Consider the following 16766-nt stretch of genomic DNA (forward strand, 5'->3'; position numbering starts at 1 on the left):
GTTAGCTGTCCTGACTGCATAAGGAGTTGTACTGACAGCAGCTGGTATTAGTGTATATAAACAAAGGTAGAAAGATTACATTTCCATTCAGCAGTCGGACTTAAAGCTCAGCTGAGCACATGCCACAAAATGACATTCTTCTGAATTCACTGTCTTGGTTAGCTGACATCCTAATTATGTGGCTCATATTCTGCTGTATTTTGGAGGTTATATAATTGTTTAATTATAAATGTTCAGCCAGTCTTGTACAGTTGCTGTTTGGTTTTAAATAGCATCTTTCACATCCAAGCAGATAAATGGAAAACTTGCTGACTACAAAATAACATTTGTAAAAATGTAAGTTTGAAAGCAACAATGGATTAGTCAAGATATGCCATATCACTTAATTCAGTTAATATGCCATTGTATATGTGCGAGTAGTCACACATCTTACTAGTTTTAAATAACACTCCATTTATGACCACAGGTCATTCTATTTCATGACCAAAGAGTTTCATATTTTTTGTCAATTCTGAATAGAAATAGCTTTCTTATATGCTAGTTCAGTTGGTTCAACTCTAAGTATTTCCATGGCCTAACCAATTTTTCTGAGCCCTTAATAAATCCATTGGAAGTTGAACAAAGATTTCCCCACTCCCTGGGTTCATCAGTTAGCTAAAGATTATTCGACTTATTTTACTTTGAGATAAAATATATTGAGATATATATATATGAAACATCTTTTTCTTTATTTCTTTCTGAGACAGAGTCTCACTCTGTAGCCCAGGCTGGAGTGCAGTGGTGCAATCTTGGCTCACTGCAACCTCTCTCCCCCAGGTTCAAGCGATTATCCTGCCTCAGCCTCCCGAGTAGCTGGGATTACAGTCATGCGGCACCACGCCTGGCTTCTTTTTTTTTTTTTTTTTTTTTTTTTTTTGTATTTTTAGTAGAGATAGGGTTTCACCATGTTGACCAGGCTGGTCTTGAACTCCTGACCTCAAGTGATCCACCTCGGCCTCCTAAAGTGCTGGGATTACAGGCATGAGCCACCACGCCTGGCGTCATTTTCAATCTGTTAGACACAGAAGGGGAGAGAGCCAAGTACATTTAAATGCCAGTTGTATATTATTTTGTTCTCATATGTTAAACTAAACATTTAAGAACTATAAAATGAAGAGCTTCTGGTTTTGGTAATGGTGTAATAGCTTGTAATGTCCAAACCCTCCCAATTATAAACTGTGGACAAAATATAATAAACAATGGTCTAAAAACTCTAGGGAGTCACTGAAACCAGCTGTGAACTATATATGATTTTTCCCCTTAGGTCATTCCCAGACTGTGTGGTAAGGCATGGCTAGAACTCAAGAGAAAGTTGCGGTCTTACTGGCTTGAGGTGTTAGGATGGAATTAAGGGCTGCTAGAAGAACTGAAAATTAAAGCAGCAGATCCTAGAAATGAAGGTGTCAGAAATGGAGGAGGCTTCCTGTCTGCATATGATCTCTCCTTGAAAATCCTTAGGTAACTCTCGAACCTTGCAGGCCCCGGGAAGACTCCACGGACCTTGGTGGGAAGCCACAGTTGGAAGTCTCAAGAAGCTGAACAGAGATGGCTGTTTTCTTTTGCAACAGAAGACAGAGTTTCAAGTTTGAATTCTGACAAGTTAGAAGGGCTTGATAGAACTTTGAGCTTCCCAAAGCCCAGAATGGCCATGTATTAATAAAGGCTGTGCACAAGACTAAAGATTTATGCTAAAGCTAAGGATAAAACCTTTAACATAATATAAATCAAGGTGATTAGCCAATAATTTAAATGAGATCAAAGCTTAGCACTCTTCAGAGTATAATAAAATGAATCTGTATAACATATAAACAATGACCTGAATACAATAAAATGCTATAGGGTATCCAAAGAAATAAGGAAATACAGCTTATAGCTTATGGTTTTAAAAAAAAGAGCAGAAAATAGAAAAAAAAAAACCCTAACATAAACTAGATGATAGTGGAATTAGCAGACAAGGTTATTTTTAAAGCAGTTTTTAGAACTATGTTCATGGAAGAAAAGGTAGTGTGGTTGTAATGAATGAATATAGGTGTATACTCTCACCCCAAAAGTGGAAACATTAAAAAAAAAAAAAAGGTCAGGTTTAACTGGAGAATACAGATGATGCATGAAAGAAATTGTCCAATCTGAGGAAGAGAGAAGAAAAGATCAGAAGGAAAACAGCACAGAGCCTCAATGCCATTTGGGGAAATATCAAGCAATTTAACTTACGTAACTGGATTTCTAGAAGAATAGAAGGAAAATAGGGCAGAAGAAAATATAAGTAACTTACAGGCCAGAATTACCCCAAATTCTGTCAAACCCAAAAAGCTGTCAACAGATCCAATAAACTGAGTGAACCCCAAGTGAAATAAATAAAGTAATACCTAATATAACAGGTAAAACTGTTAAAAACCAAGGATAAAAGAAAAAAGCTACCAAGGGTGTTAGTAGGGAACCTACCAAATTTTTATCTGAAATTAAACTTAACTAGGTTCCTCTGTTTGCTAAATCTGGCAATCCTGTTCTGTATGTAACTTAATCTCAATTTAATGAAATTGTAAAATGAACACTGCATTACTCAGCAGGGAAAGGATGAACAGTAGTGAAATCCCAGTGTTAGTTAAAATAGAAATACCTGAAGGCTGCATACATTTATTTATTTAATAGTGTTTAGCTCTTTAATACTATAAAGTTCTTTAAAATTATCATGTAGTGAAACCCCATCCCATAATCTAGATACAGAACAGTTTCATCACCCACAAGATCTCCCACTCTCCCTTTATAGTCATCCCTCTAGTTCATTCCTCCTTATTGTTAAGTAGTGTTCTCTCATATGGATAGACTACAGTTTTTATCCATTCACTATTTGAGAGATAATTGGTTTGTTTCCACTTTCTAGCGATTATGTATAAAATTGTTAAAACATTAACATAACAGGTTTTTGCCTGATATCCGGAGGGATTGCTGGATCACATGATTAAGTGTGCACCTAATTTTATAAGAAACTGCCAAAATGATTTCCAAAGTGCTTGTACATTTTGCATTCTCGCCAGCATTGTATTATCTTTGCCAGCACTTCATGTTGGCGGTATTTTGAACTATCCTGATAGGTGTGTAGTGGTGTCTTTTTCTTTTTTTTTGAGACAGAGTTTTGCTTTTGTTGCCCAGGCAGGAGTGCAATGGGATGATCTCGGTTCACCACAACCTCTGCCTCCTGGGTTCAAGCTATTCTCATGCCTCAGCCTCCCAAGTAGCTGGGATTACAGGCATGTGCCACCATGCCCAGCTAATTTTATATTTTTAGTAGAGACAGGGTTTCTCTGTGTTGGTCAGTCCGGTCCCGAACTCCCGACCTCAGGTGATCTGCCTGCCTCGGCCTTCCAAATTGCTGGGATTACAGGCGTGAGCCACCATGCCCAGCCACAGTGGTGTCTTTGTTGTGGTTTTAATTTGTATTTCCCAGTGCCTAATGATGTGGATCATCTTTTCATGTGCTTATTCACCATTCTTATATCCTATTTGATGAAGCATCTCTTCATGTCTTTTGCCTACTTTTAAATTGGATGGTTTCCATATGGTTAAATTTTGAGTGTTTGTTACATATTCTGGATAAAAGCTTTTGTAAGATATATGACTTGCAATTATTTTCTCCCCATCTGTAGCTTGTCCTTTCATTCCCTTAACCATTTTTGATAAAGCAAACATTTTAAATTTTGATTAAATCCAGCTTATGTTTTCTTATATGGATTATGCTTCTGTTGCCATGTCTAAGATCCCATCACCAAATTCAACACTCAATATTTGTATGAAGTGTGAGTTTTAGATCCACGCTCATTTTTTTTTTTTTGCATGTAGATGTTTAGTTACAACATCTTGATAAGAAGACTATTCTTCCATTGAATTGTTTCTGCACCATTGTAAAAATCATTAAGGCATTTTTATGTAGGTCTCTTTCTGAACCCTTGCTGTTCTACTGATCTGTGTGTCTCTCCCTTCTGTGATACTATGCTGTCTTAATTACTTTAGCTTTATGGTAAATCTTAAAAACAGGTGGTGTGATTCCTTTAACATTCTTTTTTCAAAGTAGTTTTAGCTATTCTAGTTCCTTTGCCTTTCCATATAAATGTTAGAATGAGCTTGTTGACATATACAAAAGAGCTTGTGAGATTTTGATTGGAATTGTTTGAGATGGTGTGGACATTTGGGGGTTTATTCTGTTTTGGGTTTGCCCAACTTCTTGACTCTAGGTGTACGTCACCAAACTTGGGAAGTTTACAGCCATTATTTCTTCAGATCTTATTTCAGCACTATATACTTTATCCTGTCTTTGAGAAATTCCGATAAATATAAATGTTAGATATTTCTTACTGTCCCACGGGTTCCTGAGCTCTGTACATTGTTGTTATTGCAGTCTGTTTTCTCTGTTGCCCAGAGCTGATAATTTTTATCCATCTATGAATTCACTGACTCTTTTCTCTATCTTCTCCATTCTGCTGTTGAGTCCATTCTATATGTTTTAAAAATTTTGGTTACTGTTCTAAAATTTCCATTTGGTTATTTTTATATCTTCTGTTTTTTATTTTAACATTTGTTGCAAGATTATTTGTGATTTCTTTGTCACGTATTTTTCTGTAGGTGTCTGAGCATTTCATATAGCGTTTTTGTATTGCTTTTTTGAGCATTTTAAGTATCTGCTTTAAGGTCTTTGTTAGGTAATTCTAAGATTGATATCTCAGTTTTAGCATCTATTGATTTTCTGTAAGTTGAAATTTTTGCAGCACTTTGTCAAGTAATTTTGGATTATAGCTTGGCATTTTGAATATTACGTTGTGAGTTGCTGGGTCTTGTTCAGATTTAATGGAGAATATCAATCTTTTTGTTTTAGCAGGCAACCAACCTGTTAGGTTCAGGATACAATTATCAGATTGCTCTTTATGGGCTACAGTTCCAGTGTAAGTTCGGTTTTCAAAGACTGCAGTTCTCTTTGGATCTATTTCAAGTTTGTGGCATGCAGTTTGGGACTTATGAAGTAGTCTGTTGGATAGTTTAGTTCTCAAGATTCTCAAGGCTAAGTAGAACCAGATCCAAGCATTAGTGATTTGAGGATGATCCTTGGTGTTCGTAAACAACTTTATGAGATTGCTTTCCTAGTTTCCTCCCACTCCATAATCTCTCCACTACGTCCTGGTTCCCTGGGCTCCCTTTCTTGGTTGGTCCTCTGACCAGAAACTTGGGGATCTAGTTACTCTACTCTGTTGCTATTTCATACCTTCATGACTGGGCCTGTATTCTGACCCATGTGGAGGGGGTACAGAGAGAATAAAAGCAACAGGGTTGCTGTACCCTTTTAAAACCATAACCCAGCCAAACAGAAATATTCTCCTCCTTCAAAGTTTTAGTTCCTGTGGGCTTCCATAACTGTTGGCCACCACCACAGGATTGCCTGGGGGAAGCTTTTGGAAGGCAGTGGGAAGTCTTCCCTCCAACTAATGTTAACAACAAATGTAGGGACTTTGCCTTCTTTTGAAGTCTGTAGAAGCCAACATGACCTATGTACAAATTATTGCTCATGGGGAAAGTAGTATGATGCACATACAGGACAATAAACCCTGTAAAGCTGAACATTATGATTTAACTTATTGTCTAGGTTGGAAGACGACAACGGCTAATCAGATGGACCTTACTTTATTTGTAATTTTACAAGTCAAAATGACATACTCAAAAGTCCAAGCCAAATGGCTAAGCCAAGCCTTAATTGCTATGAAAGTGCTCCTGCTTATATGTGAATCTGAATATCTTGTTTACTTAAAAAATACCACATTTAAAAAATGCCATTTGGTGGCTATGTTCAGGAAATACTTTTTATAATGTCTTTGTATTATTTTGTTTTATTCTTTAGTTTCAGCAGTTGCTCTCTCACAAAAGAGTATTATTCACTTTAACAATTCATACAGAATCACTTTTCAAAGAGGAGTTAAACTTTACATTAAAAAGCAGAAATCATCCATTTTTTCAATAAATTGCCTTGCCTACACTGTGCCAGACTATGCATTTCTTACCGTTAACATTAGCAGATAAATTTGAATTGTGAATTTAAATGTTGGTAGCATGTGCTAAGCCTGAATTTCATGGTAGATTTTTTTCTTGCCTCAAAGTAGAACTGGATGACCTGATGTTTTAATGAACGAGAATCCAATTAAAATGCTGTTTCCTTTTTTTTTTTGGAAAGAATGAAAAAAAATAGTAAATTGCTGTCATTCTGTCTACACCTATTGAACCTGTTTGCTCCTCCTTGTCTCTGCTGGTTTTTTTTGCTCTAGACTAATGAAAAGTTTGGTGCCATAATCATGGGTTTGATTTAATAAGGAGGGAAAGGAATGCATTTAAGTTTCGAAAGTTGTTCAGAAGAGTTTACACTTGATAAGCATTAGAGAGCCACTCAAGATTCCTGAGCTAGAGGACTGCAAGTGGAAACTGGGAAAGCAAGACCAGTGTAACAGAGGGTGGCTTCTGCGGTTAGGAAAACCAAAACTCTACATAAGATTGGCCAGTGCAGTACTGTACCAAACAACTTCCTAACCCAGTGTATAAACAGAAGAGACTGCTCTGTAGGAGTGTTGCCAGGCCACTGTAGAATTCGGCCAGAGGCTAATTCCAGAGAACACAGGATAGGTAGGGAGTCTCAATCTAGCAGGTATGCAGAGGGGCCAGCCCCAGGCATTCAGGAAGCCAGGACAGGACAGATGTTTCAAAAGCGCCTGGACAAAAGTTGGATTCAACAAAAATTCCTTGTACTCCCTGCCAAAGCCAGAATTGTTTGGGTGGGGGCTGGAATGGAGGTGACTAGAGCTGGACAAGGAAAGTGATTCTGCTTGCAATCATCAGTGAAATCCTGGAATAGGGCAGTGGGAATGGAAAAGAATGTAAACGATTTCAAAGGAAGAAAGACATTTTATGATAAGGGATTCAGGAAATGGAGGTGATAAAGGCATTGCTCAGTTTTCTAAGAATTCTATGAAGAATTCCGACAAATTGGTAGTTGAGAATTGAATGGGAAAGATTTGTTTTCTTCAATTTTGAATGGGATATGCTGGTAGTTCTGCCATGAATGTGACAAGAAGCCACTGATGGCCTTGAAGCAACTTCCATAAGATAGGGAGGAGTGAAGCTATACTACTAGGAGCTATGGAAATGGTTAGAAAGGAGGTAGAAGCAGCAAATGTAGACCACATACAAGGAATCTGACAGCAGACATGCTGAGGATAAAGCCTTGAAGTATGGCAGAGATTGATAGTAAAGAAGCTGCTTTGGTAAGAAGACATTTGAGAAGGAAGGTGACATGAGTAGTGCCTGAGATATTGTGGAAGAAGTTATTTTAAAAAGGAATTGCTTCTAATTAGAGGGAAAAATTTGGAAGGATAATGGAGGCTCACATCAGATGCTTTGGTTTTCACGTCATATAATACTAAGTCATCCATAGAAACTGAGATGAGAGAACAATTTGGGAGTGATGGAAATATCTGGAAGTAAATACTTTGAAGCATGTTTATGAGGTCAAATGCTGACTAAGAGCCACAATGAGGCTGTTCACAATGTAGAGAAACTTTCAATCTCCTACCATCTCTTCTCTCCTGATGAGTTCTGCCGTTTCTTGGCTCTGAGAATCCTTCTTTGCCTTTCATTCCTTAAGTCCTCTAGAATCTATTCCAATACCTGTAAGATTCGCAGTGTTCATTTCAGTTCATCAAACTGATTGATAGACACAATTCAGGTAGAGATTTTTAAACAAATTTTATTGAATTTTGATACAGTTCATGATTCTTTTTAAATACATATGAAGTTTAACAAAATATATACATGAATGAGTTCAAGTAGAAAATGTGAAATATACATTGTAGATTTGTTGTATTGCACTTGGGCAAATCATAATTGCTCACTTCAGCATATTCAAACCAAATCACAACATAGTCTTTTAAAGTTGACATTATCACTTAGCCTTGTACTCAAACATTTTAAGAAATGTTTTGATGCCATAGTCTTCACCAAAGGAATCAAACCCAAATTCTAACTTGGCCGTATGTTTAAACACCACTGAAGGCAGGGAGGTAAAGTGTTGTAGGGGTGTTTAAAATATACTAAGAAGGGATTTGGCAATTTTCCATTCACAGTATTTCCAATATAAAAGACTCATTCTGTTTATCAAACTCACAAAGTTGGGGGGAATATCACTTGGGAAAAAATTTCACGGAATTGCTATTAAGGGAAGCAATGAAGTTACTTGACAAACTATTGACAGGATGTCTAGTTCAAAATAGAATTTTCATTGAGGCTAACTGTAGCACAATATGTGATACATAAACAAAATTCAAATATTAAAATTCAAAATAAAAAAATTTTCCGTTAGTATAAAGTAGAAGTTCTATAATGGAAATAACAATGAAAACAGATGAAAAATCAGTGAAGAAATAGAGGGAGGTGCTACTAAAATGTGTTTGAGGGGAAAAAGAGAAAGGTAAAAAATAATTCTGGGAATATTTAAATCAGTGATTGAATACATGTAGTGCTGTCTTTAAAGTACCTTCAAGAAAGACCTCTTTCGTTTTGGATGACAATACATCAGGATAAATGAAATATGTGAATATGGCAATTTTCCATAAAAACAAAGGAGACTATGGAGACTGTCTGGTTCCTGACTTGGCCATACAAAATACAGAAAATTCAAGTGACCCAGGTTCCACAGTCCCAATTCTGTCAAATTCCGATCCAACAATTTGTAAAATGGATAACATCTTTATACTTCCACTGTATGTGAAAAAGAATGAGCAGCTCACAGGGCTACTTAAAAAAATGGCCAAGGTGAATATATAGTCATTTATTTGTGCAAAAATGCCAAAGAAATGCTGAGATGTCTTCTGTAAAAAACAGTAAATGACTGGTTTTACCTATCCCTAACTCTTACTTTTGACACAACTATCTAAAATGTTCACTAGTTAACCATTTACTGAGCATGTAAATCCATGAGGATAAAAGAATGCATAAGAGAAAGATATTCTTTATTACAAGCTTTCCAACATCATGATCAAAATTACAAATAATTTTCAAGGCTATTGTAAGAAGTCAACATTAAATGTTAAGTTTAAGCATAGATTACTACTATTTATGAAACATATTTCTTGGTTTTGAAAGGTATGCATAAAATGTAATGTAAATCAAATCTACTTATCCCTCTCCTGCAGTACAAAATTACTTGTACTTTTGGGGAACATAATTCCCTAATAAACTAAATTAAGGTCTCTCGGGTAGAAGTTCAGTTTCTCTCTTCATACGGCCACAGAGGGTACTATCTTTTGATTTAGTCCCTTAAGCAGCTTACTCTGCAATGCCAACAAAACTCCATTTTTTTAAATAGTCTTAAAAGTGCTTAAGGGAGTTCTGGTTCCTCTTTTTAGCCTGCACAGTTTAAGATCAATGGTAAAGGTAGGAAATAAGCATGAGGGCACTGGAAGAAGGAATGAGTCTGAATAATGTACAATGACTGTTCCCCCATACCAATTTTGTCATGGTGATTGTTCACTAATTTTACAGGAGAGTCTATTGAGATCTGCTACAACTTCTTGGATCTTTGAAGCACTGCTGAATGACATACACAAAGCAGAGCAGATGTCAGCACCTGATTAATCAGTGCTCTACTACTGGCTATATTCCCCAGGCAGGTCACTTAAATTATCTCCAAACAGCTTCCTCATCTGTAAAAAGGATACAAATCCCTTCCTCACAGAGAAGTTATGAGAATTAGAGGAGATTTGAAAATGCTCTGTCAATCATAAAATCATGCAAAATTATTCCTTTGTAGAAATTTGAGGCGTAAATGTAATAACATGAAGACCACACTAAGCGCCTGGCACATAAATACTTACTAACCTTGCCTTCTGTGTAATCTGCAGTTAGGAAATATAAACCAAAGACACCCTGGTCAGACTCACATCCATTTGGCTTTAAATAGAACTGTCCTTCTCTGCTCCTTTTCTCTTTTTTTTTTTTTTTTTTTTTTTTTTTTTTTTTTTGGATTCATAATCTTTCATTGTATCTGAGGCTATCTTGAGTCTCTGGTTGAGATCTGGGTCACTAAGGCTTCTGGGGGATCATGTCTTCAACAAGCCTTCCAATGAATGTCCAAACAAAATATAATTTCCTTTTATTTATTTATTTTTTAACCAAAGTTCTTATGAATTGGAAAATAATTTGTTTCAAAGATAGTGATGAAAGGAAAAAAAAAATTTAACTTTCCAAAGGTCATGCTTTTATGAAGAGTTAGAATTTAGTATTTAGAATTCTGGTTAAGACTTCAACATTTTACCTTAATTAAAAGATTTGTTTTATGCAACATTTAATGCCCAGTTTTGCATGGGTCTAAAAATCTTTAAAATGCAAAAGCTTTTCCAGTGACTGGAAGCCAACATGACAAGACTGAAATGGAATGACCTGTGAATTAGCCTGGCTTATAAAAAAATACCAGTTCAGAGAACATAAACAAAATAAAGAAACTAAGCAATCCTTACAATGGATTTAGCCTTGGGCAATTAACAGAAAAATTCACTCATAAAAGGATCCATTTTACAGATATCATTTTTTAAAATGTCAGGAACTGGCTTTATAAGAGTAAAAAAGTTAAAATTAATTACAATATCTTCCATAAAGAATATTATGGAAATAATTATATATGAAAAATGAGACAATAAAAGTCCATTTATAAAGTGCCTTAATGTACCAAAAAAAGGAGGTTAGATGTCCTATTTACAAATCATATTTAATCCCATTTACAGAAAGGCAAATATTACACTGGAGAGGCAGCATAATAGAGTATAAAGAACTCTCAACTTTCAGTCAGAAGATCTGAATCTTTTTGGCTTTGCCACTAATTATCTCTGTGACTTTGAGCAAATGAGAGCTTTTCTGGGCTTCGGTTTTCTCATCTGTAAAATGAGAGGTAGAACTAGACTGCTTCTAAGGCCAGTCCTTGCTTAGATGTAAAATTCTATGTTAAGCAATGTAAATATGGTTCTTAAATTTTGGCATTACATAACAGGGTTCTACCATATTAATAATCTCTGTAAAAACTGATTATTCCATAGTAGGTAGGTAAAAATATTATAGAACCGTGATCAAATACATTTTGAGTTCATGATTTGGCTGCTGTACAAAGGTGCAAAAAAGTCATAGCATTTTGGTTACTGATATACATGTGTAGGTTTTCAGGAATGCTGACAAATTCCAGATATAAGGGAAATGACAGCACAAGAACACTGACCTACAGATAAACTAGATACTGTCCTTCACAAAGACACATGGGGAGTTAGCAAACCGAGGAAGCTGTAGATATGTTAAGCCCTTCATCTTGAGGAATATAATCTGTGTTTAAAAAACCAAAGCTAGTGGCTGAGCACGGTGGCTCATGCCTGTAATCCCAGCAGTTTGGGAGGCCGAGGCAGGAGGATGACCTGAGGTCACGAGTTCAAGACCAGCCTGGCCAACATGGTAAAACCCTGTCTCTGCTAAAAATACAAAAATTAACCAGGCGTGGTGGTGGGTGCATGTAATCCCAGTTACTCAGGGGGCTAAGACAGGAGAATCACTTGAACCCGGGAGGCGGAAGTTGCAGTGAGCTGAGATTGCGCTAATGCACTCCAGCCTAGGCAACAAGAGTGAAATTCCATCTAAAACAAACAAAAAAACCCCCCAAAAAACCAAAGCTAGTATAGCTATATTTCTGTTTGGGAAGGTTTACCAGGCAAGGTAAACTGTCCCTGAGCAATACAAATTTGTTGTCCAGAGAATATTTTGAATTTTAAAAATATTGGCAAAGTTATATTCAGATACGGGTTTTTTGTTTTTGTTTTTGTTAGAGTTAGCCCATTATCAGGGATATTGTAAATTAATTTTACAACAATAATCAGGTAGTATTTCTCATTGGAATTACCAACTTTAGTAATACACATGTGCCAAGAGCACTAATAAGACAAAATATTTCCTAAGAGTGACAAAAAAGTTGCTTTTTCTCACTAATTTTTTACTGCTGCACACATAGGTATACTGGCATTTAATTAAAGCATAAATGTTAATGCTGACTTGCTAACTGATATGAGCTGGCAATATCATGTAACAAATGCAAATTCACATCAGTCTAACACTATATAAACATACTCGCATTTGTGTACTGATAGTACAAATAAAATGATTCATATTTTGACAAAAACTAAACTTGGAATGGAGAGCTCTGTGAAAGGCAGACTTGGGTCTTCAAATATCTCCATATGTGAAATATCAGTAGTTATACATACTCAGTTTTTAAAGGCACAGATCCAAAATCTCCCTTCATCTAGATCTGTCATTTTCTCTATCTAATATGCCAAAACCCACAAAATATCCCAGAGTTCTCTCAGACTTGGTGGTAGTTGCAAACTTCTAAATGACTACTTATATTTGTAGAAAAACCAGTACCATTATCAGGACACTTCCTTTTGAACTTTCCCTCTTAAAAGACCTCAACAGTTGTTTTAAGCACATACTACTGCAGTAAATCATAGCTTTCAAACCACCTGGCAGTAAGCAAACATGTTTAGAAAATACTACTTTGCCTGCAGAAAAGAGACTATTGATAGACTTCATGGCAATCTGCAGCAGTTTAGAAAAGAATGAAGAAAGTAGTCTAGTTCTCCTAATAGAGAGTAGTTTATAGATGTAGGTCAGAAATACGGGAAAAGACACTCTGAAACTTAGAATCAACAGGGATTTCTGCTTATTGATCTACATTCTTAATCATCATATCCATCCTGCAGGGTTTTTTCTCCCACATTTACAATTTTTTTAAAGTTAAAAGGGAATATGTATTGTAAAATGAAGTATGATGGGAAAATCAGATCATTATTCATAAAACGCAGAGAATACGTAAGTATAGTGTTCAAGCACTTATCTCAAATTGCAATTTTATTTTTCAGATATATAAGAACCTAGAAAATCAACTTAGTACTTACTTCCTAGATACCTGTGTTAGGAAAAGTTCTACATCACCACATTTCCTCTGTACCTTTAATAATTCAAACTCAATAAAATGCTGCTTTAGGATTCCTGAAAGCAATTGTATTTGTGCAAAGCCTAAACAGGAAAACAAAGTGGATAACTTGGCATTTGAAGAATGAAAAAGCCAAACAGCACTGTCACAATCATTTCTGCCTTCAGTCTCCAATGCCTTTTTCTTTACTTATAAAATCCATAGAAATGGCAAGGAAAGATATAGGGAAGTTTATCACAGATACAGTAGCTTTTACAGAAATTTGAAATTCAGCAGATGTTTTAAGTTAAATTTTTCTGTGTAACAGATGAATTTGCAAAGTTTTGAAAACACAGTCCATGAAGTAATTTAAAATGTGATAATTAAATTTGTTTTAAAAAGCAAATTAACACCTTTTATTTTCTGATAAAACAATCAAAGAAAAATGTTCATATATCCAAACCTATGCTGGAAGTACACAAAAAGACAATTTGTATACATTACTGGCAATAGTCTTGCTTTGTATAGATTACAGAATATCCATTTAAAAAAACAAAAACAAAAAAACATAGCCGGGCATGGTGGCTCACGCCTGTAATCGCAGCACTTTGGGAGGCTGAGGCGGGCAGATCACGAGGTCAAGAGATTGAGACCATCCTGGCCAACATGGTGAAACCTCGTCTCTACTAAAAATACAAAAATTATCTGGGTGTGGTGGCACATGTCCATAGTCCCAGCTACTCAGGAGGCTGAGGCAGGAGAATAGCTTAAACCCAGGAGGTGGAGGTTACAGTGAGCTGAGATCACCACTGCACTCCAGCCTGGCGACAGAGCGAGACTCCATCTCAAAAAATAAAAAATAAAAATAAACCATACATGACTTTTGATGGTACATTTCTATGCTGGCAAATACATTTTCGGATACAAAGGCACTTTGAAAACCCAATATGGTTTGGTTCATAAGTTTGCAAGGTACAAACAATTTTACAAACATGATTATACTGAAGAACGTCAACAATTGTGACATTACTTATAGAACAGATTTCCAATTTCTTTCTTTTTTTAAAAAAAAAAAAAAGTAATACTGGTTTTGTGGGAATGAAAGCAGTGGTTTCCAGCAGCTTCAGTGAAGACATTCCAGAAGACTGGAGGCCCACAATCTGAAATTCTTACTGGCTGGGATGACAGGATGATGGTGTGGGCATTCAACATGAAAACAAACAAACAAACAAACAAAAACCAAAAACAAAAAAAGAAAGAAAAAAGGACAAATCAATACCCTAAACCAAAAACCTCAGAAGTCAAAAAGATTTGGAGGAAAGAGCACAAAAGAAAAGACCAAAAGTCCAGGAGATATCCTCTTAAATCTGATCGCTTAGCTGTGAACTCCCCACAGAGCATAAACGGCTGACTCTACCCAGTCTACTTAGTGCTCGGGAGTTGTAGTGATAATTTCTCTCTTTTAAAAAGCTGGGTACAATGTTTTGGATCGTACAGTACCAGAAAAATTTGGTCCATAAAAGGTGCATAATTTCTTTCCATTCACTACATGGCTGCAAAGTCAATCTGTACATAGAGCTGCCTCACTCCAGCCTGAAAAGTAACAAAAAAAAAAAAAAAAAAAAAGTTAGAAAATCAAACAAGCTAATAACACCCTACACATTTCAGGAAAGTAATTCTTTTCTTTTACAAATCTCGCTTTAAAAAAAAAAAAAGAATTATTTCAGAAACAAATATATTCATAAGCTACAAAAAAGAATCTCCATTTACCACTACAAAACAACAACAACAATAACAACAACAAAAGAGCCATGTTAACAGTCACACACCCTATCCAGATATCCAGGTGATACTTAGAAAAATGCAGTTCCCTTTCTATAATTACTCTGTTAGAGGGCACCATGGTGCTTGACTGGTTGGCTCCTAGCTGAAATTCATACATCAACCCTGTCTAAATTCCCCTATGATAAATGATTAGTAAACAATCTAGCAAGTATAACTATCTATTGGAATTATTTTGCACTCCAAGTCCTCTCTTCTGTTTTGGATATGAACTTGCTCCTCAAGGATACTGCTCTCTAAATTCTCCCCAATATCTTCTGTATTATCAGTTTACTCCCTCTCAACTGGATCACTTCTATTAGCATACAAACACACTGTAGCTGTTTCTAGCTTTGAAAAAACCTCATGAGAAATTATCTTTTGGGTACAATATACACTATTCAGGTGACAGTTGCACTAAAAGCCCAAACATCACTATTATGCAATATATCCTAGTAACAAAACTGCACCTGTACCCCTAAAGCTATTTAAAACAAAAACAAAAACAAAACAAAAAAACCCTTTACTTAGCCCTACGTCTCCTTCTGGGCTCCCAATCTCCACTCTTCTTTACAGAAAAAGCCTCAAAAGAGTTATCCATATTTGCTGTCTACAATCCTTTTTCTCACTTCTCTCTTGAACTCATTTCAACCAATCTTTTGCTTCCCAACGCTTCCCCAAAACTGTTTGTCCAGGTCAGGTCCACATTGCTCACATTAATACCAATTCTCAGGCCTCTTCTTCCTACTTCACCTATCAGCGAGAATACAGATGGTCACTCCCGCCTACTAAACATATATATATGTATATTTTCCCTTTTGGCTTCCAGAGAATATTCACTGCCTGCCCTTTTACCTCACTTACCAGTCTTTCTCAGTCTCCTTTGCTAGTTCTTCCTTCTCTCTGAAAACTGAAATACCCAAAGGCTAAAGAAAAAAATAAAGCTTGGTACAAGAGCTAGTAAATACCTCAGCACTCACTCCCAATACACTTACCACCTTGTGTATATTATACAACTTATTCAAGGTTTTTATTGTTTATTGACCTCTCACTATAATATAATCTCTCCGAGATAAAGGATTTGGTCTTCTTTTTTACATTGCTGACTCCTAGAACCTCAAGTGGGAGCCAGCATACAGTAAGTGATCAATAAGTATTTGTTGAATTAACTGAAATTCTACTAATTTCCTTCTTTCAACCCAAAATGATCTATTTTTAATTAAAGGAACCCGTCAGTCACAATAAGCCCTTTTTTCTCAGTACCACAGAATAAAAGGTAAATTGGAATATTTAATAGGAAAAAACCAGAGCAGGGAAAAAATCTATTAGCATTACCTTCTCACAGTAATTTCTGGACTCCTCAAAGCACTGTTTTCTAGCTTGACTGTTTTTCTAGAATTCAGGTAGGAGGGCTCTGTACAATACTAAGTGCTTGAAAGGATTCAGGAACTACTCGAATGGATAAAAGGCTTGACAGGCTCTAGAAGCTTGCCAGCAAAAGAAACATATTTTAATTTTGCTGGTGCTTCTTTTTTTTTCTTTTTCTTTTTTTTTTTTAAATAAAAGGCCTTCCTGTGGAAAGTTAAAGCTGTTACTCAAATTTAAGAAAAATATATTTAATAGTATCTTCTCCTCAGTTAAGATGATGTGGCAGAAAAAAGACAGAATTTAGCATCTGTATGTTCTTGAGTTACAAATTAAAATAAAACTTCATTTTTTCTCATTTTAAAAGCGTTGATAAACACCAACCCTACTAATCTCACACAATTGTTACATATTCATCCCATATTTGACAGATATTCAATAAATCCTTGCTATATACCAGGCACTTATAAAAGGCTATTACAAATTATGATTGATTACAATTATATGATCT

The 16766-nt window shown here is 35.8% G+C and overlaps 1 protein-coding gene across 3 annotated transcripts in view; it reads right to left on the reverse strand.

Moving 5' to 3' along the window:
• SLC30A7 (solute carrier family 30 member 7) overlaps positions 1 to 16766 on the reverse strand; it is a 100376-nt gene that overhangs the window by 6841 nt on the left and 76769 nt on the right. The window contains exons 11-12 of one of the 3 annotated variants that reach the window (XM_023191320.2): positions 14570 to 14662; positions 7796 to 14245 (exon numbers count right to left, since the gene is read on the reverse strand). In XM_023191320.2, the coding sequence (XP_023047088.1) occupies positions 14615 to 14662 (48 nt within the window). In that variant the 3' untranslated portion in view covers positions 7796 to 14245; positions 14570 to 14614. Of the gene's footprint in view, positions 1 to 7795; positions 14663 to 16766 lie in introns of those variants that run through there. The other 2 variants (XR_002726189.3, XM_023191319.2) reach the window with 2 other exon arrangements.

Source organism: Piliocolobus tephrosceles, chromosome 1 (genome assembly GCF_002776525.5).
Source record: "Piliocolobus tephrosceles isolate RC106 chromosome 1, ASM277652v3, whole genome shotgun sequence".
NCBI classification, from domain to species: domain Eukaryota; kingdom Metazoa; phylum Chordata; class Mammalia; order Primates; family Cercopithecidae; genus Piliocolobus; species Piliocolobus tephrosceles.